We start from the raw sequence: 25,251 nt of genomic DNA, 5'->3' as shown, positions 1-25,251 counted from the left end.
GAAACCTGCCCCTTAAGGGAGCTGAGGGCCAACCCCTTTTGCAACCTGACTGCCAAAAAAAATAAATAAAAAAAATCAAGAATTCTGGGGATCGCCAGAGGCATAGGTTGGACATTAGATTCCCTGCACTGGGAAAGGAAAGTTTTTCACGTACGGTGGTAAAAATGAGATGAAGGCCGGCTTTCGGGCACTGTACATGGTGGAGATGACCGCAGGAGAGAATCTCGCTCTTGTTAAAGTCCAGGTCTCAATGGCCAGGCCGTCAGCTTCAGGGCTCTGGAGTTCTGATGGGAAATGGGCCCTTGGGTCAGCAGGTCTGGGATGCTTACGAGGCGCCATGAGCAATTGTACTAATTCAGCATACCAGGGCACCTGGGCTAGTCCGGTGCTATTAGTATTACCGGGACTCCTTCTGCCTTGATCTTCCTGATTACTCGCGGCAGCAGGGGCAGAGGCGAAAAACATGTAAGGCATACGGAAACGACTTCAGGAGACTAGAGCATCCGCGCCAATGGACTGTGGATCATGTGACCTGGCCAATAACGCGGGTACCTTTGCGTTCAACCTTGAGGCCATTAGATCCACGTCTGGTGTACTCCAGTGAGTGCAGATGTGTGGGAACACTTCTGGGTGGAGAAAACCACTCTTCGGCAGCCAGTCCTTGGCGACTTAGAAGGTCCGCCGCCCAGTTCTCTACTCCCGGTATGTGTAACGCTGAAAACACAGACCCCCGTCGATTCGGCCCAGGTGAGGATCCCGAGGACCTCGAGATAAGCTGTCTTGCTGCTGGTACCTCCCTGCCGATTGACCTACGCCACAGCTGTTGCATTGTCCAATTGGACCCGAATCAAACGACCTGCTAGCAGAAGGGGGGAATGACCCGAGCGCGAGAAGATCGCGCTGATTTTCAGGATGATTTCTGGGAAGGGAAGACTCCTGGGGTGTCCAACATCCCGAAGCAGTGCGCTGCTCCCCAGACTAAGAGGCTGACATCCGTGGTCAGGAGTAGCCAGTTCACTTGGGGGAGAAAAACGCCTTCTCGATATGGAAGAGGACTGAAGCCACCAGCAAAGCGCATACCTGACTGAAGGTGTCAGGTGAAAAGTTCGTCCAAGGAAAAGGGGGCTCTTGTCCCAGGCAGCTAGAAGCGCAAGCTGCAGTGGGCGGTGGTGTGGCTAAGTGAGCAGCACTGCCACTATAGCCGCCGCTATCCTACCTAGCACTCTCATACTGAATCGTATGGAGCGAGAGGAGTACGTAGAGGGCAGTGTACCGCTTGTTGTAGAGCAGTCGCCTTGTCTTGAGGGGAAAATATAAAGCCCGAAGAGTGTCCAGGGACATGGCCAGGGAGGTGACGGATTTTGACGGGACCGGGGATGATTTGACTGGAGTCAGAAGTCGCCCTAAGCGGGATAGGGTGCCCACAGAGATCTGCACGCTGGTTGAGCCCTTGATGAGTAGGTCATCCAAGCAAGGCAGAACAGCCACTCTCCTGGCGTGAAGGGGCACTCATGGCGGCCGCCATGACCTTAGTTAAGACACTTGGTGCTGTGGCAGAGCCGAGGGTAGGGCCACAAATGAAAATAAGAAGTCCTGAACCGCAAAGCGGAGGAACGTTTGGTGAGCTGGAGCGATGGGTATGTGCAGGTACGCGTCCCTGATAGCTAGGGAGGCGAGGAATTCTCCTTCGACCATAAAGGTAATAATGGACCCTAGGAAGTCCATTCTGAATCTCCTTACGTGCACATGGTTGCTCAGGTGTTAGAGGTCCAGGATGGGACGAACTGACCCGTCCTTTTTTGGGGACCACGAGAGGTTGGAAATAGAAGGCCTTGAACCTCTCGCCGTCCGGAACAGGTACCATCACCCCCGCCGTTTGGAGGGAGTGGATTGCTGAGGAGAAGGCCTCGTGGTGTTTTGGAGCCTTTGGGGGGGTTTGAGAGAAAAGACTGACCAGGGGGATCGGGTCCAAAATTCAATGTGGTAACCGGAAGACACAAGGTATCACACCCATTTGTGGTCTGAGGTGGTCGGCCCAGATGGAGGAGGACGAGACTCCTCGGTCTTTGTCTAGACTGCCAGGACGAGGTGGACTCGAGGAGGGCTGAGAAGGTCGGGCCCTGCGTGTCTAGTAAAAAACATCCTGGGCTAGAGTTGGGGGAGGGAGGTACTCTTTTCCTCCCGTAGCGTCAGACAAAAAAAAAAGAGCCTGTCCAGACGATCGGCAAACCATCAGTCTGGAAAGGAGTACTGTGAGAGGCTTCTTAGAGACCGAGTCCGCTCTCCATTATCGGAACCAGAGGGCCTTACGGATGGCTATGGTATTTGAGGCGGCAGTAACTGCGCAGGTAGCAACACCGAGGGAGGCCTGCATGAGGTACTCTGCCGCCGCAGCAATGTGAACTGTTACATCTGTGAGGGTCTGAGGGAAACTGGTAGTCCTGGTACCTGTGCGACCCACACGGAAGGGGAGAGGGAGCCGCGGCCTCGAGGCAGAACGATCGAGCTGCTCCACTTGTCTGTCTGTCGGGTCCTTGAAGGAGGATCCATCAAGTAAAAGACAGGAGTGGTCCTTCAGGCAGGCGGAAGCTGGGTGACGGTCCACCGAGGCCGGATCAGCCCAGCCCTTAGAGACAGCTAAGCCAAAGGGGTACCGGGACTCCATGAGTTTACGGATACCGAGGCGGCGTTAAAATCCCTTTTTTTTTTTTTTTGAGGTTTCTTCACCCTTTTAAAAAGGAGACCGCAGGGTCAGTAGTAGTGGATGGGAGATCTTCCACATGCAGAGTTTTGGTTGATTGCTGCAATAAGGGAGTCCATCGCAGCTTGATCGCTCGGGGAGGTTGAAACCAAGGAATCATCCCGGTACAAACATCATTCCCCTTCCTCCGGCTCCTCAGAGACCGCGGAACATGTGGGAGAACCCCATCTGTGTACCCCAGAGGGAGAACCATGGGGGGGGGTCATGCCCTTTTTCTGATCTGCAACCGGTGAAGCAGAGGGCTGATTCTTATGAGAAGGACCCTCTATAGAGGTGTCATCAGGCTGCGTTCTGTCCAGGGGCCCCGAGGGGTGTGAGGACGATGTTGCATAGCCAGCACCAGGTTCTGGGAACTGTGCCCATTCCGGGGGACTGGGAGCCGTAAGCTCTGGGCTGGCAGCGGTTGCTGCGGTGGTGGCGGGGAGGGTAAGCTACAGGGGCACCGGACTCACAGAAGGAAGAGGTGCTATCAAACCCTAGTAGCTCAGCGTCTTATAGTTGTTGCTGTAGTTGTGCAGGGCATAAAACATGTGACTGCAGCCCCTGGCTGATGAGCCACAAACTGATTGTAATGAGGGAGCAATGCTCTGCACAGCTAATATGCAACTCACCTTGGCCATGTCATCCTTGGCCTGCTGTGCAGGGCCCATGCTAATCTTCTGTGTAGCTCTGCATTTGAGCATATGTGCTGCCGAAGCTAGCACCCTGTGTGAGGGGGGGCGTGGCTTATCGAGTGTTGGAGGGGACGGGGCTTAGCTCTGACAAGACGGCATGATAAAATATAATAAAAAATGGTGGGGACTCCCCTTCCCTCCTCCAGCCCTGCACAACAATGGTGGACGGAAAAACCTCTAAGTGTACCACAGCTGCGGCTGCACTGAGCCCAGGGAGCTCTCCCCTCCCCCCGCCACAGGTGGAAGCTATGTAGGAGTCTGCAATCACAGCCCATGTGCATCCAGTCAGTGTGACCTTTGCTCCAATTTCCTGTCAGGGAGCCAGTGTGCAGATTCTGCCGCCTGCTGGCAGAACTTGTATCAACTCAGACCCTGCCAGAGGGAGTGAGGAAGTTTTCATCTGCTCTGTGCTCTGGAAAAATCGGAATGATCTCTCCTCAGCTCCTGTGGAGATGGCAGTCTGGTCACACTTGGTGCAGAACTTTTATCAACTCAGAGCCTGCAAGAGGGGCTGAGGAAGTTTTCATCTGCTCTGGGCTCTGGAAAATCAGTGCCATGAGACCTGTCATCCAGTGAGTAACAGCCCAGGATCCAGCGTCGCAGGAGGGGGTAGGGGAAGGCGATACTCCGCGTTCCCGCCTGTTGATGGTTTTGGGAAATCGGTCCCCGATGAACCGTTGCCCTCTAAAAACAAAAAATTCTTGCTGCAGTAGTCTGCAGAGATGTGCCTCCTGCAGACACTAAGCTAAAACTGAAGTAGCCTGGCTGAGCCAGGGGGTGTATACTGCAGGGGAGGAGCTAACATCTTTGCATCTACTTAGTTTCCTCCTATGGATAAGCAGCATAACACCCATGGTCCTGTGTCCCCCAATGAGGCGTCAGAGAAATTTAATTTTCATTTCATTTGACCAGACTATATTCTCCCAATATTTCATAGGCTTATCTAAATGTTGTTGAGAAAACTTTAAATGTGCTTGAAGTTAAGCAATGAAGTCTTGTGTGGTGAGCGTGCATACAGGCCATGGAGGTTGAGTGCATTACCTATGGTTTTCTTTGAAACAATTCTACCTGCTGATTCCAGATCCTTCAGTAGCGCTCTACATGTGGTCCTTGGCTCTTGGACAACTACTGATAATTCTTTTCACTCCTCAGTATAAAATCTTGTGGGGAACAACAATGCTCACTGAAACCTTCAGGGGTATAGAAATTCTTCTGCAACCAATGCCATTAGTATGTTTTGCAACAATAATGTTCCAAAAGGTCTTGAAACAGCTCACTGTTTTTATACAATCAATCCATGTTTCTTGTGTGGCACCTTTGTAATGAAACACGTTTTTATAGATCATCAATTGAACTAGCAGATATTTTTGATTTTATCACGTGGCAGCATTGTTCTCTAATTATTGATAGGTCTCAGCTGGTGTCATGACTTTCCATGGCATACTTTTTCCCAGTGTCATTTCTCATTATTACACAACTTAATTTATGGACCTCTATGGTTTGATTTCTTTCTGCCTGTGTGGATTTTTATCGACAACTGATAAGAAAAAGAGAATTTTGTTTACTTACCGTAAATTCTTTTTCTTATAGTTCCGTATTGGGAGACCCAGACATTGGGTGTATAGCTTCTGCCTCCAGAGGACACACAAAGTACTACACTAAAAAGTGTAGCTCCTCCCTCTGAGCTTATACACCCCCTGGAGAACCAGATCTAGCCAGTTTAGTGCAAAAGCTGAAGGAGAATAGCCACCCACAAGTAAAAACAGAGCAAGATCCGGAACAACCGGAGACTCTGTCCACGACAACAGCCGGTGATAACACGCGGAACAAGAAACTGCCAACAGGCAACAGGGAGGGTGCTGGGTCTCCCAATACGGAACTATAAGAAAAAGAATTTACGGTAAGTAAACAAAATTCTCTTTTTCTTTATCATTCCTATGGGAGACCCAGACATTGGGACGTCTCAAAGCAGTCCATGGGTGGGAATAAACAGAAAAACTGAGAAGTAGGCGGAGCCTAACTTCACAAATGGGCGACAGCTGCCTGAAGGATGCGTCTGCCCAAGCTCGCATCTGCCGAAGCATGAGCATGCACTTGGTAGTGCTTTGAAAAGGTATGCAGGCTAGTCCAAGTGGCAGCCTGACAGACTTGCTGAGCCGTAGCCTGGTGCCTGAAAGCCCAAGAGGCACCGACAGCTCTGGTCGAGTGTGCCTTGATCCCCGGCGGGAGAGGCACCTGAGAACACTGGTAGGCGTCCGAAATGGTCGACCTAATCCAACGGGCTAAGGTCGGCTTAGAAGCAGGGAGGCCCTTACGCCGACCTGTGGTTAGCACAAAAAGAGAGGTGCACCGCCTAACAGCAGCGGTGCGAGACACATAGCTCCAGAGAGCCCGCACCAGATCCAGAGTATGCAACGCTTTTTCAAAGCTATGAACAGGAGCCGGACAAAGGGAAGGCAGGGAAACGTCCTGGTTAAGGTGGAAAGGAGAAACCACCTTAGGGAGAAAGTCCGGAGTCGGACGGAGAACCACCTTGTCTTGATGAAAAACCAAAAAAGGTGACTCCGAAGAAAGCGCAGCCAAATCAGAGACTCTCCTGAGGGAAGTTATGGCCACTAGAAAGACCACTTTCTGTGAAAGACGAAACAAAGAAACCTCCCTAAGAGGCTCAAAGGGGGGTTTCTGCAAAACCGTGAGAACCAAATTGAGGTCCCAGGGATCCAAGGGCCGCCGGTAAGGCGGAATGATGTGAGACGCACCTTGCATGAAGGTGCGGACCTGAGCCAGCCGGGCTATACGCCGCTGGAACAGCACTGAGAGCCGAGACTTGTCCCTTGAGAGAGAGTTGAGGGACAGTCCCAGCTGCAGACCGGACTGTAGAAAAGACAGAAGGGTCGGCAAGGAAAAAGGCCAAGGAGCATGGCCGGAAGAGCGACACCAGGACAGGAAAATTTTCCAAGTCCTGTGATAGAATCTTGGCAGAGGAAGACTTACGGGCCCGAGTCATAGTGGAGATGACTTCAGGGGGGATACCGGAAGCAGTCAAGATCCAGGACTCAAGAGCCACGCCGTCAATCTGAGAGCCACGGAATTCTGGCGGAAAAACGGACCTTCTGAGAGAAGGTCTGGACGGTCCGGAAGATGCCACGGCACCTCTACGGACAGATGGAGCAGGTCTGGGTACCAAGCTCGCCTGGGCCAGTCCGGAGCAATGAGGATGACCTTGACGGCCCTCCATTCTGATCTTGCGCAGAACTCTGGGCAAGAGAGCTAGAGGGGGAAACACATAGGACAGACGAAACTGGGACCAGTCTTGAACCAGAGCGTCCGCTGCAAGGGCCTGAGGATCGTGGGAGCGAGCCACGTAAACCGGAACCTTGTTGTTGTGACGGGATGCCATTAGGTCCACTTCCGGAGTGCCCCACCTGCGGCAGATTGACTGAAACACTACCGGATGCAGGGACCACTCGCCACTGTCCACGGTTTGACGGCTGAGATAATCTGCTTCCCAGTTGTCCACGCCTGGGATGTGGACTGCGGATATGGTGGACTCGGAGTCCTCCGTCCATTGAAGGATGCGTTGTACCTCCAACATTACCAGGCGGCTGCGTCTCCCGCTTTGGTGATTGATGTAGGCAACCGCTGTCGCGTTGTCTGACTGGACTCGGATGTGCTTGCCCGCCAATAGGTGGTGAAAAGCTAGGAGAGCCAGAAGCACGGCTCTGGTTTCCAGCACATTGATCGAGAGGGCTGACTCGGACGGAGTCCAAGTGCCCTGCGCTCGGTGGTGGAGACATACCGCTCCCCAGCCGGATAGACTGGCATCCGTGGTGAGGATCACCCAGGACGGGGCCAGGAAGGAGCGCCCCTGAGACAGAGAGAGGGGCCGAAGCCACCACTGAAGAGAGCTCCTGGTCTGTGGCGACAGAGCCACTAACCTGTGCAAGGAGGAAGGCCGCTTGTCCCAACAGCGGAGAATGTCCAGCTGCAGAGGACGCAGATGGAACTGGGCAAAGGGAACAGCCTCCATTGACGCCACCATCTGACCCAGCACCTGCATAAGGTGCATGATGGAATAACGGCCGGGCCTCAGCAGAGAGCGCCCCGCCAGTTGGAGGGACTGCTGTTTGATTAAGGGCAGCTTCACAAGTGCCGGCAGAGTCTCGAACTGCATCCCTAGGTACGTGAGCCTCTGGGTCGGAGTCAGAGTGGATTTGGGCAGATTGACAAGCCACCCGAATTGGGCTAGAGTGGCGAGAGTGAGCGAGACACTCCGCTGACAGTCTGCGCTGGACGAAGCCTTGACTAGAAGGTCGTCCAGGTAAGGAATCACTGCCAACCCCTGGAGGTGCAGAACCACAACCACTGCTGCCATGACCTTGGTGAATACCCGAGGGGACATGGCTAACCCGAAGGGGAGAGCCACGAATTGGAAATGTTCCTCTCCGATTGCAAAACGTAGCCAACGCTGGTGTGAAACTGCAATTGGCACATGCAGATAGGCATCTCTGATGTCGATGGACGCCAGGAAATCCCCTTGGGTCATTGAGGCAATGACTGACCGCAGAGACTCCATGCGAAAATGCCGCACCTGAACATGCTTTTTGAGAAGCTTGAGATCCAGGATGGGCCGGAAGGAACCGTCCTTTTTGGGAACTAGGAAGAGATTTGAGTAGAAACCTCTGAACCGTTCCCGGGCGGGAACCGGTACAATTACTCCGTTGGCCTGCAAGGATTGAGAGAAGGCGGAGGCCTTGGAGCAGGGGGGAGTTGACAGAAAAAATCTGTTTGGCGGGCTGAAAGAGAATTCTATCCTGTAGCCGTGGGAGATGATATCCCGCACCCACTGATCGGAGACGTGTTGAAACCACACATCGCCAAAGTGGGAGAGCCTGCCACCGACTACGGACGTTGCTGGCGCGGACAGATAGTCAAGAGGAGGCTGCCTTAGTGGCAGCAGCTCCTGCGGTCTTCTGTGGACGCGCTTTTGTGCGCCAGTTGGATTTTTGGTCCTTGGCTAGTTAGTGGACGAGGCCGAGGGCTTAGAGGACGACCAGTTGGAGGTACGAAAGGAACGAAACCTCGACTGATTCCTACCCTGGACAGGTTTCCTTGTTTTGGTTTGTGGCATGGAAGTACTCTTCCCGCCAGTAGCCTCCTTAATAATTTCATCCAGCTGTTCACCGAACAGCCTGGACCCAGCAAAAGGGAGTCCAGCAAGGTACTTCTTTGAGGAAGCATCTGCCTTCCACTCTCCACAAGATCCTGCGGATAGCGAGGGAATTAGCCGAAGCCACCGCAGTGCGGTGAGAAGCCTCCAGCATGGCAGACATGGCATAGGATAAAAAAGCTGAAGCTTGGGAAGTTAAGGTAACCATTTCGGGCATAGATTCCCTGGCGAGGGAATGCATCTCCTCTAGAGAAGCAGAGATGGCTTTGAGAGCCCACACTGCTGCAAAAGTTGGGGAGAACGAAGCCCCTGCTGCCTCATATACAGATTTGGCCAGAAGGTCAACCTGGCGGTCAGTGGAATCCTTAAGAGAGGTGCCATCAGCCACTGATACAACGGTCCGGGCTGAGAGTCTAGACACTGGGAGGTCTACCTTTGGTGAATGAGCCCACTCCTTGACCACCTCAGGTGGAAAGGGAAAACGGTCATCAGAACCACGCTTTGGGAAGCGTTTGTCAGGACAGGCACTAGGCTTGGTCACAGCAGCCTGAAAGAAGGGAATTTTGTTTACTTACCGTAAATTCCTTTTCTTCTAGCTCCTATTGGGAGACCCAGACAATTGGGGTGTATAGCTTCTGCCTCCGGAGGCCACACAAAGTATTACATTTTAAAAAGTGTAACCCCTCCCCCTCTGCCTATACACCCTCCCGTGGATCACGGGCTCCTCAGTTTTGGTGCCAAAGCAGGAAGGAGGAAACTTATAAATTGGTCTAAGGTAAATTCAATCCGAAGGATGTTCGGAGAACTGAAACCATGAACCAAAAGAACAATTCAACATGAACAACATGTGTACACAAAAGAACAACAGCCCGAAGGGAACAGGGGCAGGTGCTGGGTCTCCCAATAGGAGCTAGAAGAAAAGGAATTTACGGTAAGTAAACAAAATTCCCTTCTTTGTCGCTCCATTGGGAGACCCAGACAATTGGGACGTCCAAAAGCAGTCCCTGGGTGGGTAAAAGAATACCTCGATAAAAAGAGCCGAAAAACGGCCCCCTCTTACAGGTGGGCAACCGCCGCCTGAAGGACTCGCCTACCTAGGCTGGCATCTGCCGAAGCATAGGCATGCACCTGATAGTGTTTTGTGAAAGTGTGCACACTCGACCAGGTAGCCGCCAGACACACCTGCTGAGCCGTAGCCTGGTGCCGCAATGCCCAGGACGCACCGACGGCTCTGGTAGAATGGGCTTTCAGCCCTGAAGGAATCGGAAGCCCAGACGAACGGTAGGCTTCAAGAATCGGCTCCTTGATCCACCGAGCCAAGGTTGACTTGGAAGCCTGCGACCCCTTACGCTGGCCAGCGACAAGGACAAAGAGCGCATCAGAACGGCGCAGGGGCGCCGTGCAAGAAATGTAGAGCCTGAGTGCTCTCACGAGATCTAACAAGTGCAAATCCTTTTCACATTGGTGAACTGGATGAGGGCAAAAAGAAGGTAAGGAGATATCCTGATTGAGATGAAAAGGGGATAGCACCTTAGGGAGAAATTCCGGGACCGGACGCAGAACCACCTTATCCTGGTGAAACACCAGGAAGGGTGCTTTGCATGACAGCGCTGCTAGCTCAGACACTCTCCTAAGTGATGTGACTGCCACTAGGAAGGCCACCTTCAGCGAAAGGCGTGATAGAGAGACATCCCGCATCGGCTCGAAAGGTGGCTTCTGGAGAGCCGTCAGCACCCTGTTAAGATCCCAGGGTTCTAGCGGACGCTTGTAAGGTGGGACTATGTGGCAAACCCCCTGCAGGAACGTGCAGACCTGCGGGAGCCTGGCTAGACGCTTTTGAAAAAACACGGAAAGCGCCGATACTTGTCCCTTGAGAGAGCCGAGTGACAAACCTTTGTCCATTCCGGATTGAAGGAAAGAAAGAAAAGTGGGTAATGCAAAGGGCTAGGGAGTAAAACCCTGATCAGAGCACCAGGATAAGAAGATCCTCCAAGTCCTGTAATAGATCTTGGCGGACGTTGGTTTCCTGGCCTGTCTCATAGTGGCAATGACATCTTGAGATAACCCTGAGGACGCTAGGAGCCAGGACTCAATGGCCACAGTCAGGTTGAGGGCCGCAGAATTCAGATGGAAAAATGGCCCTTGAGACAGCAAGTCTGGTCGGTCTGGGAGTGCCCACGGTTGACCCACCGTGAGGTGCCACAGATCCGGGTACCACGACCTCCTCGGCCAGTCTGGAGCGATGAGGATGGCGCGGCGGCAGTCGGACCTGATCTTGCGTAACACTCTGGGCAGCAGTGCCAGAGGAGGAAATACATAAGGCAGTCGAAACTGCGACCAATCCTGAACTAATGCGTCTGCCGCCAGAGCTCTGTGATCTTGAGACCGTGCCATGAATGCCGGGACTTTGTTGTTGTGCCGAGACGCCATTAGGTCGACGTCCGGCGTTCCCCAGCGGCAACAGATCTCTTGAAACACGTCCGGGTGAAGAGACCATTCCCCTGCGTCCATGCCCTGGCGACTGAGAAAGTCTGCTTCCCAGTTTTCTACGCCCGGGATGTGAACTGCGGAGATGGTGGAGGCTGTGGCTTCCGCCCACAGCAGAATCCGCCGAACTTCTTGGAAGGCTTGGCGACTGCGTGTGCCGCCCTGGTGGTTGATGTACGCAACCGCCGTGGCGTTGTCCGACTGTATTCGGATCTGCCTGCCCTCCAGCCACCGCTGGAACGCCTTTAGGGCTAGATACACTGCCCTTATCTCCAGAACATGGATCTGAAGGGAGGACTCTGCCGGAGTCCAGGTTCCCTGAGCCCTGTGGTGGAGGAAGACCGCTCCCCACCCTGACAGACTCGCGTCCGTCGTGACCACAGCCCAGGATGGGGGCAGGAAGGATTTTCCTTTTGACAAGGAAGTGGGAAGAAGCCACCACTGAAGAGAGGTTTTGGCTGCCCGTGAAAGGGAGACGTTCCTGTCTAGGGACGTCGACCTCCTGTCCCATTTGCGGAGAATGTCCCATTGAAGTGGACGCAGATGAAACTGCGCAAAGGGAACTGCCTCCATTGCTGCCACCATCTTCCCTAGGAAGTGCATGAGGCGCCTCAAGGGGTGTGACTGGGCTTGAAGGAGAGAGTGCACCCCTGTCTGTATTGAACGCTGTTTGTCCAGCGGTAGCTTCACTATCGCTGAGAGAGTATGAAACTCCATCCCGAGGTAAGTCAGCGATTGGGTCGGTGTCAATTTTGACTTTGGGAAATTGATGATCCACCCGAACATCTGGAGAGTCTCCAGAGCAATGGTCAGGCTGTGCTGGCATGCCACCCGAGAGGGTGCCTTGACTAGAAGATCGTCTAAGTAAGGGATCACCGAGTGGCCCTGAGAGTGTAGGACCGCCACTACTGCTGCCATGACCTTGGTGAAGACCCGTGGGGCTGTCGCCAGGCCGAAAGGCAGTGCTACGAACTGAAGGTGTTCGTCCCCGATGGCGAAACGCAGGAAGCGTTGATGTTCGGGTGCGATCGGCACATGGAGATAAGCATCCCTGATGTCGATGGATGCTAGGAAGTCTCCTTGGGACATCGAGGCGATGACAGAGCGGAGAGATTCCATCCGGAACCGTCTGGTTCTCACGTGTCTGTTGAGCAGTTTGAGGTCCAGAACGGGACGGAATGATCCGTCCTTTTTTGGCACCACGAACAAGTTGGAGTAGAAGCCGTGACCATGTTCCTGAGTGGGAACGGGAATCACCACTCCTTCTGCCTTCAGAGTGTTCACCGCCTGAAAAAGTGCATCGGCTCGCTCGGGGGGCGGAGATGTTCTGAAGAAACGAGTCGGAGGACGAGAACTGAGCTCTATCCTGTAACCGTGAGACAGAATGTCTCTCACCCATCGGTCTTGGACATGTGGCCACCAGGCGTCGCAAAAGCGGGAGAGCCTGCCACCGACCGAGGATGCGGTGTGGGGAGGCTGAAAGTCATGAGGAGGCCGCCTTGGGGGCGGTTCCTCCGGCGGTCTTTTTGGGACGTGACTTAGACCGCCATGCAGAAGAGTTCCTCTGGCCCTTCTCTGACCTGTTGGACGTGTAGGAATGGGACCTGGCTGAGGGCCGAAAGGACCGAAACCTCGGTTGAATCTTTCGCTGCTGAGGTCTGTTTGGTTTGGACTGGGGTAAGGACGAGTCCTTTCCTTTGGATTGTTTAATAATTTCGTCCAATTGCTCGCCAAACAAACGGTCGCCAGAAAATGGCAAACCGGTTAAGAACTTCTTGGAAGCAGAGTCTGCCTTCCATTCGCGTAGCCACATGACCCTGCGGACTGCCAGCGAATTGGCGGATGCTACCGCTGTACGGCTCGCAGAGTCCAGGACGGCGTTCATGGCGTAGGACGAAAAGGCCGACGCCTGAGAAGTCAAAGACACAACCTGCGGAGTAGAGGAACGTGTGACCGCATTAATCTCAGACAGACAAGCTGAGATGGCTTGGAGTGCCCACACGGCTGCGAATGCCGGAGCAAAAGATGCGCCTATGGCTTCATAGATGGATTTCATCAGGAGCTCTATTTGCCTGTCAGTGGCATTCTTGAGCGATGAGCAATCTGCCACTGATACTACGGATCTAGCCGCCAGTCTAGAGACTGGAGGATCCACTTTGGGACACTGAGCCCAACCCTTAACTACGTCAGGGGGGAAGGGGTAACGTGTGTCATTAAGGCGCTTAGTAAAGCGCTTGTCCGGAAATGCTCTGTGCTTCTGGACAGCATCTCTGAAGTTAGAGTGATCGAAAAACACACTCCGTGTACGTTTGGGAAACCTAAACTGGTGTTTCTCCTGCTGTGAAGCCGACTCCTCTACAGGTGGAGTTGGAGGAGAAAGTTCTAGCACCTGGTTGATGGACGCTATAAGGTCATTTACTATGGCGTCCCCTTCAGGTGTATCAAGATTGAGAGCAACGTCAGGGTCAGAGCCCTGAGCTGCGACCTCCGCTTCATCCTCCAGAGAGTCCTCATGCTGAGACCCTGAGCAGCGTGATGAAGTCGAGGAAGGTCCCCAGCGAGCCCGCTTAGCCGGTCTGGGACTGCGGTCCGAGTCGGAGTCCTCACCGTGGGACCTAGGAGTCACCTCAGGAGCACTTTGCAGCGCCAACCGAGGGGGGCCTGGGGGCGATGAACGCACAGTGCCCTGGGCCTGTGTTACCGGTCTGGACTGCAAGGCTTCTAGTATCTTAGCAGACCATTTGTCCATAGACTGAGCCATGGATTGTGAAAGCGACTCAGAGAGTTTCTCAGCCAAAACTGCAAACTCTGTCCCTGCCCCCTGGACAGTGGAAGCCGGTGGTTCAACCTGAGCCGAGGGTCCCACCAGTGCCTGAGGCTCCGGCTGAGTGAGTGCCACAGGGGCCGAGCATTGCACACAATGAGGGTAGGTGGAACCTGCAGGTAACATAGCCGCACAAGAGGTACAGGTTGCAAAATAAGCCTGTGCCTTGGCACCCTTGCTCTTTGCGGACGACATGCTGTTGTCTCCTCTTAGAGTAATCAGTGAGGGTATATAGCCAAGGGGAATAATGCGGCCGAACAGAGAAAAGTATACAATATATCTATATATATATATATATCTATATATATAATATCTATATCTATATCTATATCTATATATATATATATATATATATATACACACACACACTTCGGCACCCAAGGGGGCCAGCACCTGGTAACCGGTGCGGCTTACCGACCGCCCAAAGCGGTTGTGTGTCCACCAGATTACCTGCCTGGGCCTCCCAGCGTTACAGAGCTCGTTCTGTATTCCTCCACCGGCAGAAGTGATTATAACAATGGCTGCCGGCGTTCTAAGGGGAGGAGGGAGCCGTGGGCGTGTTCAATAAAGTGCGGGAATCTGGTGCCCCAGAGTGATGAGTGAGGGGGGAGGAGGACACTAAAGTATGCTCCAGCCCTCACAGTCGGCGTCACGCCGACCATCCCGCCCTTACCCCTGACTGGCAGGCCCGGGGGCGGGAGTTTAATGCACTAGGCCGCAAAAGCCGGGGACTAGATTTAATACCGCGGCCGGCAAGCAGGCGCGGTCGGCGCGGTAGTCCCGATCGTGACACAAAAAACAGCAGCCGCTGCAGCGTCTGAGATCAAGTGCTCCATGCACCGTCCCCAAGGGGACACAGAGTACCTTTATGATGCAGGGCCTGTCCCTGATGATACCCAGTCTCCTGTCCGGCAGATTCCCCCAGGGGCTGCGGAGGGAGCCCGGTCCCAGTGCCTGGATGACCGGTTAGGATCCCACTTCTCCCAGAGCCTCTAAGGGATGGGGAAGGAAAACGGCATGTGGCTCCAGCCTTTGTACCCGCAATGGGTACCTCAACCTTAACAGCACCGCCGACTTAGTGGGGTGAGAAGGGAGCATGCCGGGAGCCCTGGGGCCCTCTTTTCTTCCATCCGATATAATCATCAGCTGCTGCTGACTAAAATGTGGAGCTTGCGTGCATGTGTGCCTCCTTCAACACAAAGCAAAAAACTGAGGAGCCCGTGATCCACGGGAGGGTGTATAGGCAGAGGGGAGGGGTTACACTTTTTAAAGTGTAATACTTTGTGTGGCCTCCGGAGGCAGAAGCTATACACCCCAATTGTCTGGGTCTCCCAATGGAGCGACAAAGAAACTGGAGTGGTTAAAGAACACACTCTTTGTCCTCTTAGGTGAGGTAAACTGGTGCTTTTCTGCCAGAGAGGGTTGCTCCTCTGATACTGGCGGATTGAGATCCAGTACAGAATTAATGGACGCAATCAAATCACTAACATCTGAGTCACTTTCGGACAGATCAATGGGGCACATGGAGTTAGCCTCCGAGCCCCCTGTAAAGGCATCCTCCTCGTCCTGCGAGTCAGCTTCTGAAACAGAGCAGCGGGACGAGGAAGGAGAGGGAGCCCTGCGTCTCCTCTTAGGAGGACGGGGTCTGGGACCAGATGATGAATCCTCTGTGAGCTCCGCTGAGAGAGCCCTAGCAGCAGAGGCACCCTGTGAAGGGGGCTGATGCATGTTCAGCAAAGTCCTGGACAGCTGTCCCATGGAGTCGGCAAAAGACTGGGAGATAGACCTAGAAAAGTATTCTACCCAAGCCGGGGGTTCAGCCACAGGAGCCGGAGAGACCACTGGGGGTGCGATTCCAGGCTGAGGCATCGTCAGGTTAGAGCAGGCATCACAATGTGGATAGGTGCTCGGTTCAGGCAGTAGGAGCTTACATGCAGTGCATACTGAATACAGCTTTGGAGCCTTGCTCCTCGTGTGCGACATGCTGCTGGAGTGGGGGCTCTACCAGAATGACCCCCAGAGAGTATATACAGAAGGTTCACAACCAGAGGTTGTGGCTTACCAGACCGCTGGAGCGGTGTTGTGTGCCCTCCAGATCCCGAAGCCCGGACCCCCAAGCACCTCAGCAGGGATGCTGCAGACCAGTGCTGATCGCAGGGAAAAATGCTGAGAAAATGGCCGCCGGAGCGAAGAGAGGGGACGGGACTCACTCTGAGAGCGGGATCTGGAGGGCCATAGAGACTTACCGGGGAGGAGACATGTACCCAGTGAGGAGTGTCCCTCCCCTGTGCAGAACGGCCGCTGGGCGGAGCCGCGCTGTCCCTCTGCATGAATGACATGCGAGGGCAGTGAAACCGAAAGTAGGCCTCCGGCGAAGCCGGGGCCTAAATTTGAGCGGTGCGGCCAGCGCGCTGGCACCATCGGCGCGGTTCTCAGGCGACAGCCAAACAACCCGCCGGAAATGTCATAAAAGTCACTCAGCACACTCTCCCACAACAATAAAGTACAGGGACCCCCAATATATAAACGTCTCAGGTACTTAGCCAAGCATGGAGAACCGTGCTGGCTCCCACTTCAAGCCAGAGCCCAGGAGGGATGGTGAAGGAGCACGGCATGTAAGGCTCCAGCCTTGGAATCAACCTTAACAGCACCGCCGACACAGTGGGGTGAGAAGGGACATGCCGGGGGTCCAGGCTTGGACCCGCTTTTCTTCAAACTCTTTCCAAAAATGAAAAATCAGATGAGAATGCATGTGTAGATGTATGCCTCCTGAACACAAAGCGATAAACTGGCTAGATCTGGTTCTCCAGGGGGTGTATAAGCTCAGAGGGAGGAGCTACACTTTTGAGTGTAGTACTTTGTGTGTCCTCCGGAGGCAGAAGCTATACACCCAATGTCTGGGTCTCCCATAGGAACGATAAAGAAATTCATGTCAATGGCATACTTAGCAATATATTTACATAGAAAATTATTGAAGAACTCAATAGTTATTTCAGCAGCTTATATGTGTATATAAAATATATTCACAATAAACACTTACATGGAATCTGAAATCCCCCTTTAGCATGGAACAAAGATCTTCTGCAACATCTGACATACATGGGTGCAGGGTAGCAACCAATCTTGCATAAAATGGCAACAAATCCAATCTAAAAACAATAATAAAAAAAAAAGGTAAGGCCCTATACAAGTTAGACTAACGTAGGGTTTGGCTTAAGTCTGAGGTGTATGGTGTGGGGGGGCCCTTGAAAGAGGATTGCCAGGGGAGATAAGAATCCTACATGTCCGATTTCATACCTCGTATCCTTTTGCTCTCTTATAGAAAAGCCTCTGTTGGAGATGTCAGCAGCTACTCTCTCAGAACACAGGGGCGCACACTCTGTTGGAGTCAGGAAAGATAGCTGCAGGCCAAACCATTGTTCGGCTAACCGCTACCTGAAGTGTATGTGAGGTGCTTTACATAAAGAGCAGGAAGGGATTGATAACAGCACACAGTCAGACGCCACTAGCTGCTGAGTTCAGTGATTGGCTGCAGTGGTGATGCATGCTACTGTGGTGTTGACATCACTAATGCAGCCATAATAGGATACTGGAACAGAGAGCCAGCACTGGAAACATGGAGGGCGAGTATCATCTGGCTTTATTATTTTACCTGATGACAAATGCTTGGGGTCCACTATGTTCAAAGCAAAAAACAGAATACTGTCCCTTCTGTGGGCCAAGGGACCTGTTGAAGTTTGTTTAGGCACATGAAACAGCCGTCGTCCATTATGTTCCAGCTACTCCCTGTATTTATGCTTTTAAGATTAATTTATAAATAAAGAAAAAACCTTTAATTCACAAGGACGGTGCGTGCTACTCCTATTTTTCATCTTTTTGGAATTTGAACTTCACTACTGCTTGGAGGAGTAATAGCACCTTTAAAGAAGTGGTTCACCCATATTTATTACTGGAAATAGGCCCGATGCTAACACATCGGGAGTGCGGTGACCTGAACATCTGTCTATGCTTAGTGGTGCTGACAGGAGCAGTGGTGAGTGGGGCTGGAGGCATGCAGATCTGGTGGAGGGGAGGGCTGGAGGCATGCAGATCTGGTGGAGGGGAGGGCTGGAGGCATACAGATCTGGTGGAGGGGAGGGCTGGAGGCATACAGATCTGGTGGAGGGGAGGGCTGGAGGCATACAGATCTGGTGGAGGGGAGGGCTGGAGGCATACAGATCTGGTGGAGGGGAGGGCTGGAGGCATACAGATCTGGTGGAGGGGAGGGCTGGAGGCATACAGATCTGGTGGAGGGGAGGGCTGGAGGCATACAGATCTGGTGGAGGGGAGGGCTGGAGGCATACAGATCTGGTGGAGGGGAGGGCTGGAGGCATACAGATCTGGTGGAGGGGAGGGCTGGAGGCATACAGATCTGGTGGAGGGAGGAGCTGGAGGCATACAGATCTGGTGGAGGGGAGGGCTGGAGGCATACAGATCTGGTGGAGGGGAGGGCTGGAGGCATACAGATCTGGTGGAGGAGAGGGCTGGAGGCATACAGATCTGGTGGAGGAGAGGGCTGGAGGCATACAGATCTGGTGGAGGAGAGGGCTGGAGGCATACAGATCTGGTGGGGGGGGGGGCTGGGGGGAATAAAGATCTGGTGGGGGGTTGATGTCCCCTGCAGTAATGATCGCATTGTTTAGTAATGTGCTCCTGCTGGTTCCCTTCTGTCCCCTATTATGTCGTGTCTCACCTGTCCTCTGTGCCCACGGTGCCTCCAGCTGCAGCACACAGACCCCTCCGTGATAGCGTCCGGAGCGGCTGCTGCAGGATGTTGTTATGGCTTTACTGCAGTAGAATGCTTTACGACGCCACAAAGCATTCAACTGCAGTAAAGCGCTGAGAGCAGAAGCGGCGGCCCCGGACAGGTGAGTATACAGCAGTGTGTCTGTGTTCAGTGTATACATGCATGTGCACTATATGTGTGTATGTGCGTCTGCTGTGAGTGAGTGAGTGAGTGAGTGAGTGAGTGAGTGAGTGAGTGAGTGAGTGAGTGAGTGAGTGAGTGAGTGAGAGAGAGAGAGAGAGAGAGAGAGACAGACCTGGAAGCCGGAGCATCATTCGAACTGCGGCTGCACAACTGACAGTGCCGCAGTGCATGCCGGAATAGGTGGACATTCACAACTGCTGATTATGTATGTAGATTTGCTAGATCGATATGTTGAGAAACTGTTTCTCTCAAATACCTTATGTTGCCAATAGTGCCTGTGAGTGGCGTTATTGTTGACCAGCCTTCCCCATCGCCTGACCCCTGGGCTCCGTGACCTTGGGGATCCTGTGATGTCACGTCAAATTCCTGATCACGTGACATCACTTTGGCCGGCCGCAGTCTTCCTGAGTCACTGGGCAGTGTTTCACCGCTCATCACAGCCCAGCGTGTCTCCTGCTTGCAGTGCTCTGCTGTGAGGGAGGGGGGAGCTGATGGGCTGTCACGCTGGGCTGTGCTGAGAGGTGAAACACCGCCCACAGCCAATCACTCACGGAGACTGCGGCTGGCCGCGGTGATGTCAAGTAATAAGGAACTTGACGTGACATCACTGGATCCCCGAGGTCACGGAGCCCGGGGGTCAGGCGATAGGGGGAACAGCGGTCCGCAATAGCATCTCTCACAGGCACTATTGCTAACATAAGGTATTTGAGAAAAACATTGTTTCAACATAATATCGATCTAGCAAATAAATATGGGCGCTCCACCCCATTAAGTCCTGAAGTTTCTGTAGGGATGTCTTTTCACTACTGATTGCATGCATGTGTTGTGGTGCAGGATTTCTTTCTGGTTGGACCATTTATATGCCATAAAGTGGTTGTCCCAGCTGGGGCATTTAAAGGGTTATTCCCATCTCCAAGATCCTGTTCAACAATATGTAGTAGGTGTAATAATTATAATATTAGCAAATACCATCTAATTAGAAATGTAATCTAGTTCTTTTGAAAAGCTCCGTCAATTAACTCATTTCAGGGCATTGCAGGACCTTAGGTATCCATGGTTATGACCACTAGCAACTGACTATATGCATGGTTGTAACCATGGATACCTAAGGTCCTGCAATGCCCTGAACAGAAGGTAAGCAACAATGAATCAGAAGAACTATATTACAGTTCTAATTGGAGGGATTTAATAATATTATTCCACCTACTACATATTAGGATAAGATCTTGGAGATGGGAATACCCTTTAAGTGTATTTTATTTACATTATGTATCTTGCTCTGTGACATTTGCAAACAAACGTAATAACCATGTGATTTGTTTTAGTTACCTTTGTCTAGGAACAATGAACAATGCTCTCACTAGTTTTCTTCTGTTTGCTTTTGTATTCATATTCATGCAAAAATCCATAGCAGCCTAAAAATTCACAAAAAAAGGAAATAGAAAAACACACCCACACGACATTAGATTTTTATACTACACAAACTAAAGCATGAATTAATACATACAGATTTATATGAGGTTTACAAATATACCGTATTTATAGGACTATAAGATGCTCCATCCTAAAAGATGCAGCCTAGGTTTAGACAGCATAAAATAGGAAAAATACTTTTCCTATTAAACCTTCTTTGGTAGTGTTAAGTAGAGGGGTCATTAGCATTCATTTTAGTGTACTATGTTAGAATAGGGAGATAATTAACCTTTGTTAGGCTACTTTCACACTTGCGTTGAACGGTATCCGTTGCATTGCGTTGTGTAACGGATGCAACGGATGTGTTGCATATAGTGACACAACGGATGCAACGGATGCTGCAAAACAACGCAATTCGTTTTGATTTTTTTTTTTTTTTTTTTCCCGGTTTTACCAGCGGCAGACTATAGTGAACGATCAGCTGATCGTTCCCTGCAGCCGGCCGCTGGGTGATCAGCTGATTGCTCCCAGTAGCCGGCCGCCGGGTGATCAGCTGATCGCTCCCGGCTGCCGGGTGATCAGCTGATCGCTCCCTGCAGCCGGCTGCCGGGTGATCAGCTGATCGCTCCCGGCCGCCGGGTGATCAGCTGATCGCTCCCGGTCGCCGGGTGATCAGCTGATCGCTCCCTGCAGCCGGCCGCCGGGTGATCAGCTGATCGCTCCCTGCAGCCGGCCGCCGGGTGATCAGCTGATCGCTCCCTGCAGCCGGCCGCCGGGTGATCAGCTGATCGCTCCCTGCAGCCGGCTGCCGGGTGATCAGCTGATCGCTCCCTGCAGCCGGCTGCCGGGTGATCAGCTGATCGCTCCCTGCAGCCGGCCGCCGGGTGATCAGCTGATCGCTCCCTGCAGCCGGCCGCCGGGTGATCAGCTGATCGCTCCCTGCAGCCGGCCGCCGGGTGATCAGCTGATCGCTCCCTGCAGCCGGCCGCCGGGTGATCAGCTGATCGCTGTCACTTGCCGGCGCCCGGGCATGCCGGCGGGCGGGCGCTCAGCTGAGCGCTGTGACTTGCCGGCGGCCCGGGCATGCTGGTGGCCGGTCATTCAGCTGAGCGCTGTCGCTTGCCGACGGCCGGGCGCTCAGCTGAACGTTCGGCCACCGCGAGCCAAAATAGTTTGATTTAAAAAAAAAAAAAAAAAAAAAAAAAAAAAAAAAAAAAAAGAGCATGCGCAGTGAAATCCAGAGGATTCCGCTGCTCAAAATAACGTTACATGCTGCGTTCCTCCCGCTGGGCGGAAGCAACGGAGCGTCGCCCAGCGGAAGCAACGCAGCTCCTTTTGGTACAATCCGTCAACCATACAAGTCTATGGGAAACAGCGGAATCCGTTAACGGATTCCGCTGTTTCCCAAAAGGGCGGATTGTAACGGAAGGAAAATAACGCAAGTGTGAAAGTACCCTTAGTGTCTCTTTGCTGTGTGCATAATACACACACACAGCTCTGCTCCATGCAAACTACATGCACATATAGACACACATACAACTTTGCTACATGTGGAAAAGAATCTGATCTATGACAAGGTAAGTTATAGACTGGCCAGGGAAATGCAGTGGATGTTGTCTATATGGATTCTTCAAAAGGCGTTTGACACAGTGCTACACAAAAGTGCATCTTAACCCCATAGCGACGGCCTAACGTCTCAAGACGTCGGAAAAAGAGGGTACTTATTCTGTTCCGACGTCTTGAGACGTCAGGCCGGAAAAAGCTTGTAGCGCCCCCCAGTGACAGAAAATCTCGGGGGTTTCAGCTACCGGAGGTAGCTGAGACCCCCAAGATTATGAATTGGGGTGTTTTTTTTGGACCCCGATAATGTGATCACCGGTATACACCGTATACCGCCGGTCACATTAAAAAAAAAAAAATGGCAAATAATACTAATTTCTTTCTCATCTGACATGATCAAACATGTCAGATGATAAAGAAATATAAGCCCCTAGTGCCCCCAAAGCCCCCGGTACCGGAGAAATCAACCCCCACCCCCCCCCCGGACATCCAAAATGGCGCCGACGCGTGGCGAAAACTCCCGCCCCCGCCGGCTCTGCATTCATTTCCCTCCGATCTGAAATGATCAAACATTTCAGATCGGAGGGAAATGTCCTCCCCCTGACCCCTCCTCCGGTCCACCGGAGCTGTCTGGTCCCCCGGAGCCCCCTCCGGTTCTCCAGACCTTGCAAGATGGCGCCGACACGCGCTGAAAACTGCTGCTGCCGCCGCCGGCTCTGCATTCATTTACCTCCGATCTGAAATGATCAAACATTTCAGATCGGAGGGAAATGTACTCCCCCTGATCCCTCCTCCGGTCCACCGGAGCTGTCTGGTCACCGGAGCCCCCTCCGGTTCTCCAGAGCCCTCCCTCCGGTCCACCGGGGTCCGATCCGCTATATCCCGGTATCTCCCACCGATCTGGGATCCCCCGTTCCCCCACCGCCCCCGCACAGTACCTCAATAAAGAATCGTTGGGTCCCCCGGTCCCCCGCGGCCCCCTTCCTCCCTTCTCCGGGAAAATGGCGGGCGCATGCGCAGTTTGCTTGGCATAATCTGCCTCCTGCACCCGGGCAACAAAAAAAAAAAATTCTGATTGGCTGTTTAGATTTGAATACTGTGATAGATCCGATCACAGTAGTCAAAATGCCAATATTTGATAAATATGGCAGCATTTAGGTCTGCCTTTCTCCTCTCTCCCTTGTAGTTGATCTGGGAGAGAAGAGAGAGAGACTACGTGCTGCCATATAGAGAGAAAAAGTTATCAATTCACAAAGATCATCATAATCAATTCCCAATTTTTCTGATCATCCCCTCCTCCATCATTCCGTCATCCTTCGCTGCGTCATTCCCCTAAATATTTTTTTTTATAATCTTTATAAAAAAATTTAGGGTTTATATAAAAAAAAAAAACAAAAAAACAAAAAAAAAAAAACAAAAAACATACTAGTGTTAGGTTTAGGTTTATTTTTTGTTAGCCAGGGCTAAACAAAAACCATGGCCCGCAGAATGTTTACGGCAGAGCAAGCGTACTCACTGCTTGCCTCCGACAGTTCTGGGTCAGAGACCGAATCGGCCTCACCTCAGAAAGAGATTTTTCGGATAGCGGTGACGATTCGGCTACCTCCACGGGGTCCCACACCCCGCCAGTCGCCACTGCTGAAGCGTCAGGGGCAGGACCTAGTTCTGCAGTCCCCCATGCTCTCTGGTACCCCGACCCGTCCTTTACCCCACAAATTCCCCCTTTCATAGGAGACCCTGGCATCAAAATAAATGTCACCAATTTTGCCCCACTGGATTTTTTCCAAATTTTTGTTACCCAGCAAGTAGTTGAGCTCATCACCCACCACACCAACTTATACGCCCGCCAATATATTGCCCAAAAGCCAACATCTGTCCATTCCCGTTCCTGGATCCCCACAAGCGTCCCGGAAATCAAAAAATTTTTAGGCATTACCCTCAACATGGGAATAGTGAAAAAACCCAGTTTACGCTCCTATTGGGCAACTAAATCAGTCCACACCACCCCTGTATTTGCAGCCGTAATGCCCAGAAGCCGATATGAGAACCTATTGAGATTCCTCCATTTTAGTGATAATTCCCAAGTCCCCCCAAGAACTGACCCCAATTATGACCGCCTTAATAAATTGAAACCCCTAATATCCCTCCTGAAAGAGTCCTTCCTAACTTCCTACAGCCCAGAGGAGAATGTTTCGGTTGACGAGTCCCTAATGAGCTACAAGGGCCGTCTCTCATTCCGTCAGTTTATTCCCTCCAAAAGAGCCAAGTATGGCATAAAATTATATAAAGTGTGCGAAAGCACCAGCGGGTACACGTGTAACTTTATCATTTATGAGGGTAGGGACCGCCAAATAAGCCCACCCAACTGTCCCCAGACAATTAGCATCCCAGGAAAAATTGTCTGGGAGCTAATGACGCCATTTCTTGGTAAAGGTTACCACGTGTACACCGACAATTACTACACCAGTATCCCCCTATACCAATCCCTCCATGCTGCAAATACAGGGGCCTGTGGGACAATAAGGAAAAACAGTGTTGGTTTGCCGGCACAGTTAGTGTCCAGACGTCTAGAGAAGGGGGCGTCATTCGCACTGGCAAGTGACAAACTGCTTGCCGTAAAGTGGAATGACCGCAAGGACGTCTTCATGCTCACCACCCTGCATGAGGACACCACTGTGTCGGTCAGAGAGAGGGGAGCCACCAGGGACAAACAAAAACCCTTCTGTGTGACCCAATACAACAGGTTTATGGGTGGCGTGGACCTGTCTGACCAGGTGCTCCAACCATACCTGGTAAAGCGGAAAACGAGGGCCTGGTACAAAAAGGTAGCAATCTACCTGATACAGATTGCTACCTACAACAGTTTTGTACTGTATAAAAAAATCACAAGGGGCCCTCACATTTCTGCAATACCAGGAAATAATTATTGAGTCCCTCATGTTTGACTCAGCGGCACCAGAGGCAGCCTTCGAGTCAGAGAATGCCCGGAGACTAACGGAACGGCATTTTATGCGTCTCATGCCTCCTACTTCCACCCAAAACCGTCCTAAAAAAAGGTGCCGGGTCTGCAGCAAACAGGGCAATAGGAGCGAATCTAGATATTACTGTCCCATGTACCCTTCCCAGCCAGGACTTTGTGTTACCCCCTGCTTCGAGATCTACCACACATCTCACAATTATTAGACATCATACACTATTCCCAAATTGTGTGGTAGGGTTTTTCTTTCACATTTATATTTTCTATGTATTGAGCCCCTGTGTTACTTGTCAAATAAAATTTACTATTTTCATCAGTAAAACACATTTTACCCCATTTCACAAATAATTCCAGGACTTGATCACTCACATACCAAAGTGTTATGCAGACAAATTCTCGTTATATGCCCACATCTG

The 25,251-nt window shown here is 52.1% G+C and overlaps 1 protein-coding gene across 3 annotated transcripts in view; it reads right to left on the bottom strand.

Annotated features, from left to right (window-relative positions):
* The window catches only part of UPF2 (UPF2 regulator of nonsense mediated mRNA decay), a 224,149-nt gene that overhangs the window by 101,340 nt on the left and 97,558 nt on the right, over positions 1-25,251 (bottom strand). For all 3 annotated transcript variants that reach the window (XM_075345277.1, XM_075345275.1, XM_075345276.1), the window contains exons 8-9: positions 20,215-20,300; positions 16,957-17,065 (exon numbers count right to left, since the gene is read on the bottom strand). In XM_075345277.1, coding sequence (XP_075201392.1) covers positions 16,957-17,065; positions 20,215-20,300 — 195 coding nt within the window. The remainder of the gene's footprint in view (positions 1-16,956; positions 17,066-20,214; positions 20,301-25,251) is intronic.

Source organism: Anomaloglossus baeobatrachus, chromosome 4 (assembly GCF_048569485.1).
Source record: "Anomaloglossus baeobatrachus isolate aAnoBae1 chromosome 4, aAnoBae1.hap1, whole genome shotgun sequence".
Taxonomy (NCBI): Eukaryota; Metazoa; Chordata; class Amphibia; order Anura; family Aromobatidae; genus Anomaloglossus; species Anomaloglossus baeobatrachus.
Note: the sequence above shows the minus strand (reverse complement) of the source record. Positions and strands in the feature narration are given on the sequence as shown.